At 42.7% G+C, this 7,187-nt stretch overlaps 1 protein-coding gene across 2 annotated transcripts; it reads right to left on the reverse strand.

Moving 5' to 3' along the window:
- Positions 1 to 290: 290 nt before the first annotated feature.
- Positions 291 to 6,732, reverse strand: HMGN1 (high mobility group nucleosome binding domain 1). 2 transcript variants are annotated; one of them, XM_079705065.1, is made up of 6 exons: positions 6,603 to 6,697; positions 6,246 to 6,278; positions 6,127 to 6,156; positions 5,994 to 6,044; positions 2,800 to 2,928; positions 291 to 1,169 (listed from the first exon to the last, which is right to left on the reverse strand). In XM_079705065.1, the coding sequence occupies exons 1-6, from the start codon at positions 6,615 to 6,617 to the stop codon at positions 1,122 to 1,124; spliced, it is 306 nt and encodes a 101-aa protein (XP_079561191.1). In that variant the 5' UTR covers positions 6,618 to 6,697; the 3' UTR covers positions 291 to 1,121. The 2 variants fall into 2 exon arrangements, with proteins under 2 accessions (XP_079561191.1, XP_079561192.1); XM_079705066.1 differs by lacking the exon at positions 6,246 to 6,278 and having other exon boundaries at positions 6,603 to 6,732.
- Positions 6,733 to 7,187: the final 455 nt, after the last annotated feature.

Consider the following 7,187-nt stretch of genomic DNA (forward strand, 5'->3'; position numbering starts at 1 on the left):
AGCGAATCTCAAAAATAATACACAAATACAAACCTGTAAGATCTAGTGCTAGCTTATTCAGTATTTATAAGCTTAGTTCATAGGAAGAGTGAATAATTACGTATTTATTTTGCTTCAGAGAAAAGGAGACTGATTTCCCATTAAACCAATTTAGTCACAAAAGCATCTTCAAAGTACACTGTTGAAGTATTATAGAAAAAATGAAGTATTCCACTCTTCCAAAATTTTATTAAGACTTTGAAAGAACAAATGTGAAAATTCTTTAAAATGAAATTTAAACCACAACTTAATTCATGTGCTTCAAGAAATTCTTTCATAATTGAGATTTTATTGGTTGTTTTGAGGATCAGTACACAGACATTTCAATTTGTACACAATTCTCAACATACGTACCAAAAACCTAAAAAAATCATGTAGTTGTGATTCTTTTCTCAACAGTTATTCCAGTGACTTTCCAGCTTAAAATTTGGGGGCAAATTTTCCTTCACAGGATATCAAGTACCAGTATCTTCAAATATTGATATGCTGTTACATCGTAAGTCCCACTAATTCACAATTTAATATCATATACACTACATACTCAAATTGTCAATCGTTCACAGCACATTAACAGTTACTAGAAGAACTGGACTACCACGACCAAAGATGTTACAGAGTGCACAAAATTCTGCGCAGGAGAGCCAAGATCAAGGGGTGAGTGGTTTGCTTTAGGAAACAATTCTACCAAAAACAACGTGGGAAGAGAAGTAATTTAAAGTGTTTAAGACATTAAATGCACAGCTGACTCCAAACTGCCATTAAGTATGCTTTGTATTACAGGATATAAAAGCTACCCTCCATCTGTGGAATGTTAAGCTGACACCCAAGACAATCAAAGCTTCCCATATTCAATATCCCACTGTTTTCTGGTTGTACCAAAAAATAAACAACCAGCAAATGATTTCACCTCTTAAAAAAAAGCATTTACACTTAAAAAATGGGATGAGGTGGGATTCCTTCCTTTTTAAAAATGTTTCTAGAGCTACTAAAAAACTTGCATTTACAAAATAGTTGATAAAAATATTCCTCTGGATTGTACAAGAAGGGAGACAGGGACCACTGATAGGACCAGGTGTGTGATACTAATCAGACTTGGCTTCTTTCTCTCCTGCTTCATCAGAAGCTGTGCTCTGCAAAATCAAAGGAAAAACAGTGATCGAACATTTGACTTCTGTGTCAGTGTTATAATGTTAGAGATATTTAGCATTTAATACAGTGTAAGTTTTACTCATTACAACTACTATTAAGTCTTAACAATACATTCAACCCTCATTATTTGTAGATTCTGTATTTATAAATTTACTGACTCACTAAAATTTATTTGTAACCCCAAAATCAATACTCATGTTTCATGTTCCATGGTCATGTACGTGCAGATACAGAGCAGCAAAAAATAGGAGTCACCTGACACAGACCTTCCCAGCTGAGGCCCTTCTGCCTTGTTTCAGCTGTAACACTGTAAGCAAGTGTCTTTTTCACACTCTATTTAGTGCCACACATTTCACAATTTTTTTGTGCTTTTGGTCAACAACGTTGACTAGACAAGTATAGTGTTGTCCAGTACTATGTGCCGTGCAGGAAGGTTGTGACGTGCCACGTGGAGAAGACACACGTTAGACAGCTTCACTGAGGCACGAGTTACGGGGCTGTTTCTGTTGGCCCCGAGTTCAATATTAACTTACCAAAAACATACATTAAACAGACACACATAAAATAAGGTTGTGGTTTGATCTGTTGGATGGAAATGTTGTGATGAGAACATTTTGAGAATTTCCACTATGAGCAACTGTCCAGTACACAGAGCAACGTTATAGAACACAACCATCATGGATACCGAGAATCAACCGTAGTTGATAAAAGGGATCAGAAGGCCTCATTCGCCCCTTATAACTGCATTAGTTAATTTCATCTTACTGTCATACAATATTTGACTTGGGGTTAGATTTAGGAATTTGAGACTGCAAATCGGGGGAGTGAGTAGTTATTACTTTAAAATCTGATCTATAAATATAAAAGTCTAAAAATTAATATTCTATTTATATTTTCTGCTTAGCCAACGTTAAAAAAAAAAAAAGGCTTGGCTTAAAAAGTTATTTACCACAACCTTGCAACACACTTTTTTTTTTTTAAAGGTAAAACCTCTTTTTCTCAGAGCTTAAAAAGGATGAAGATTAAGGACATAAATCTTTTTAATTGCTTAATCTAAGTTACTACTTAATCCTAGATAAGTGGCTTTTAAGAAAAATAAGCCTTCTTTATTAGAAAGTGGGAAAAGTATGACGATTAAAAAAAATTTAAAGCAACATCCAGAATATAAAAACCAAACAAGATTATTAACAGTTCTACAGATGGCAATTTGGAAAAAAAAAAAAAAAGACTAGAATATTTGTTTAAAGAAAACCCCTAGGTCATGTTAAAGAAAGAAAAATGTGTTCTACCATTTAGTAAATTAAATCTTTTTAAGAACTCACACCAGCAATTAAATTAATGAACCCCATATACAATAAAGATCATGAATCTGAGTTTGAACTTCTGAGTACATTACAATTTCTTGTTCACTCACTTAAAAAAACCCATTTACACATGTATTTTCAAATATGATCTAATGCACAAAAATAATCTGTCCATTCACTTGGGACTTACTGTACAAAACTTTGTTCAATATCATAAAGGATAAAGGCTGCCTTATCCGCTACATAAAAATATAGTTTATTATCCACTCTTCAGAGTCAAAATGAACAACACACAAACACTTCTGACCTCCTCATTTTTAGTTTCTCCATTTTCTGCAGGTAAGTCTTCTTTAGTCTCTTGGTTAGCCACTTCAGCCTGTTTTCCCTTTGCTCCCCTTTTCCCTTTTGTTTGCACTTTTTTGTCGGAAGATTTATCCTGTGACAGAACAAGAGTATATTTTAAGTATCAACTCTGCACTTACTAACATTTTCTGACTTGCTAGAGAGATTGCATCCACCGCAGTTGCAACGTTAATGCGGTCATGTGTCACTCTGAGTTACAGGACACACCTTAAGGTCCACCCCCAGTAATCAGGACCACACAGCACACTGAGGAAACCCCTAACAGCACCTGCACACCAAGCGTCATCAGACTTACAACAATTAAACCTAAAGCCTCAGCTACAACCCTTTTCCGCTTTCTCAATTACCTGCTATTCTCTAAAGTTCCACATGAGAGAACAAATGAAGTGAAGAACTGCTGGAGGAATCTCTTCCCCACTGTAACCCTACCCACCCCCAAACTCTTTAAGCAGGAAAAATAATCAAACTGTCAAATAACCACTGTCTTGACAAGATGGTTACACTCACACACAGTAAGACCATTCAACTGAGAAAAGCACCACGTTGTTAAGGTCAGACTGACTATCCTACGACAGTTCTGCTACACTTAGTCCCTTGATATCATATAATGAGTAGCTAAAAGGATCAATTTTGAGTTTATCGTTTTCATTTAGGTGTTTGAAGAACCTGAAAAGCACAGGTGTTAGTATGATGATAAAAGAGATTCAAAGGTTAAGCCACTTAAAATTAATATAAAGCAGTATTTCTGGACACCACCAACTGGGAAGGAGACACTTAAGTATTTCCTGTAAGTAGAGAATGTAGTTAACAGCCGACTTAGATAAGACCAATAGTGACCGATACTTCTATAATGGCATTCCATGCATGAATGCATGACAACTACTAGTAATTCAGTATCTTTAGAATAAATAATAAATTACCTAAACAAACATATTTGGGACAACACTGCTACATACATTGCCACCATGAAGCATGACAATCGTTTCTATATTTAAAAACGATTCTTTTATAATCTGATTTCTTTAGATTTCTCATTAATAACCATTATCACAGTAACATAAAAATGTAAAACGTGAAACGTGAAAACAGAATTATTCAATAGCCTGGACTGAAATAATACCATTTTAACTATTAACAGCTGGAAAATGACATAAAACAAAATAAATCAATACGTCTGTAGCATGGTAATCAATACATCAAAAGCTTTACCTTCTGTTTAAGGCTTTAAAACGACTCGGTTAGGAAGACAAAGATACATTACTGAAACTAAAAGGGGAAAAATGCTCCTCCCCCCTCCCCATCATTTTTCCTTTGGGACAACTGAACTGACAGGTTTGTTTCTCAAGGAACACTGACGTGAAAACTTACCTGTTGATGATACCTGATGTCCCAAACCCAACTGGAGGTACAATTTGAACTTTTTTTTCATTAAAAAACTATTATAGGGCAAATCAAAATACAGACGCAGGTAAATAAAGAAAGAAAAATTTGGGCTTCCTTGGCGGCACAGTGGTTAAGAATCCGCCTGCCAATGCAGGGGACATGGGTTTGAGCCCTGGTCCGGGAAGATCCCACATGCCGCGGAGCAACTAAGCCCACATGCCACAACTACTGCGCCTGTGCCCTAGAGCCCGTGAGCCGCAACTACAGAGCCCGCGTGCTACAACTACTGAAGCCCGTGCTCCTAGAGCCCGTGCTCTGCAACAAGAGAAGCCGTTGCAATGAGAAGCCCGCGCACCGCAACGGAGAGTACTCCCCGCTCGCCACAACTAGAGAAAGCCTGCACGCAGCAACGAAGACCCAAGACTGCCAATAAAAATAAAATAATTTTTTTTAAAAATTAAAGAAAATTTTAAGAGAAAACAGGCATGGTACTCCAGCCAATCAGTTTATTTTTAAAAGCAAATAATAAAACGTGTAATAATTAATAGTACACTGTTCAAGCAGACTTTTTGCAACCAGAGCCACTATTTTTCCCGCCTGCTCTTATTTCTCGTACAGAAGTACCCCATTATTTTCTGGTGTAAGAAACTTCAAGTTGACATACTACGCCTACACCGTCCTTGAACCCTCTTAAAAAGGATCACAAAACAGAACTTTCTATTGGAAAAACGTTACGATGTTTACACTCAGCTCTGTACAATGTTTAAAGAAAGAAATGAAAGAAATCTTTGATTATGCAGTGTGTACCTTTCACCTTCACTTTTAGGAAAGGGGTAATGACGATAAGGATTTTGGGGAGAGGAGACTTCTGATAGCAAACTCCCACTTAAGTTTTGAGTACACAGAAATTAACCACACCATGAATTTCCCCTGAAGAACAAGGAAGAGCTTTACAGAGGGCGGTATCAAGGCTAAATCCAAACACAAAGTTACAAATAACATGCACACATTTAGCTTTTCCAACTTAAAGTTTTCAAACCTACATATATATATCCAACAACTACCCAAAGACCGGCAACGTGAATAAAGCAATCACGAATCTATTCTAGAGCAGCAACCATCATACTATTTACGATAAAATAACTTAGTGAACTCCTATACATATAATGGTATATAAAATACTTTTAGAAGACTGTTAATCATGTTTTCAGAGAACACAGCTCTTGATCTACCCCTGGACATAAGATATGTCCCCCTACCTTGCCTCGAGCACCTTATATGCAAAAACTTACACATTCCCCATCTCCTGGCCTCAGTCCTAGCCTTGCTGATATTGTCAAAAGAGGAAGTACAAGCATGCAACCAACAGAGGATCCCTAACCAAAACATACACAACACAAATAGTGGATTTCCCTGGTAAGCGAAAGTTATTCTCCAATATTTTTAGCCGTCTTAAGTTTCCCAAATTCTGCAGCAGCATTAAGGTGATACACTATGTTCCCGTAAACCGGGAGGATGACTACATCTACTGCATTTCACCCAAACCAGAAAAAGCATTGTTTACTGAAATTACTATAACATAAAATTAAAGTGATAAATAAGGTAACACTACGACTTTTTAGGAGACTATGACATCAAACTGTAGTTGATTTCGAGATACTCAAAGTCAAGACCTCAGCTGCTGGCAATGCGCGTTAGGTAGCACTGCAGCATTTCGAAGACACCACGATCTCTTAAGGTGAGTGTGAAACCTACCTTTCCTGCCGCCTTTTTTGGCTTCGTTTCCACTTTTGCAGGAGCCGGTTTCTGAAAGGCAAGGATAGCACTGAGTCTCCTCCCTGGGTACGATCCCACGGAAAAGAAAGGTCAAGGGGCTCGCTTTACTTACAGCTGACAACCTCGCCGATCTCCTCTTGGGCTGTGGGAGGAAAAAAAAGGGAAAATGAGCAAGGAATGCGGGGTGCGGTGCAAACCGAAACCACCCCCGGGAGAGGAGCGGGGTCTTACCTCCTCCTTCGCCGCCCCCTCGGCGGAGCTGACCTGCGGGAGAAAGCAGACGGCGAGTGGACGCAGCCCGCAAACAAAAGTGCCCGCGCGCCCCGCGCCCGCCCGCCCGCGAGAACAATGCCCGGCCGCGTGACGTCAGCGGCTTCCCGCCGCCGCGTTCGAATCTCCCACCCTGCTCCTCGGGCCGCCGAACGTTCCAGAACGGCGCGCCCGGGGCCGCCGAGCGCCCGCCCGCCGTAGGTCCGGGCGCCTCCCGGGCCCAGCGCTGCCGAGAGCGCGGCGGGCCTGGGCCTCGCGGGGCTCCGGGGCCGGCCGGCCGGCGGAGGGGGGTGTGTGCGGGCCGCGGCCGCCGCTCACCTTCCTCTTGGGCATCGTGGCGGCGGGGCGGGCGCGTGCCGGGTGCCTGCGGGCCGCGGCGCGCCGAGAGCCTTCACGAAGCTGCGCTGCCTGGCCGCTACCGCTCCTCCCGCCGCCCGAGCTGCTGGGACCCGCGGCGGGGGCGGTGGGAGAACCGGATGGAACCGGATTGGGAGCCCGCCCCCTCCTCCCCCCGCATCCCCCAGCCGCGGGCTCCCCCTCCCCGTCGGCCGGGCCGCCCCCCGCCCCCCGCCCCCGCCCATTGGCTACGGGGCCCACCGCGCCGCGGCCCGGGCCCCGAATAGGTGAGGCGGGCCGTCACTCGACCACTGCGCCCCGCCCCCGCTCTCGGCGCCCCTACCCGCCCGCCGTCTCGCAGGGCCCCAGACCCAGGCGAGGGGGCGGGGCCCCACAGGCAGCTCTCGCCTCACGGTAGTTTGTTTGAAGCTGAGCTGCAAAGTGCGGTCTGCGCGCCGATTGGCGGAGGCCTGCCACGTGGTCGCCGGGTGAGCCCGCTCACCACCCTGGTGGATGCCTGAGCGCCCGTCAGCGCCCTGAAAACCCCAGGATAGGGTCTCTCCCCTC

The sequence above is a fragment of the Hyperoodon ampullatus genome (assembly GCF_949752795.1).
Source record: "Hyperoodon ampullatus genome assembly, chromosome: 5".
Lineage (NCBI taxonomy): Eukaryota > Metazoa > Chordata > Mammalia > Artiodactyla > Ziphiidae > Hyperoodon > Hyperoodon ampullatus.

Coding starts and splice junctions, on each gene's coding strand:
- HMGN1 (XM_079705065.1), bottom strand. Junction 6,157..6,245: donor AGGGGGCGGCGAAGGAGGAG/GTAAGACCCCGC, acceptor TTCCTCCCACAG/CCCAAGAGGAGATCGGCGAG. Junction 1,170..2,799: donor GAGAAACTAAAAATGAGGAG/GTCAGAAGTGTT, acceptor TTGATTTTGCAG/AGCACAGCTTCTGATGAAGC.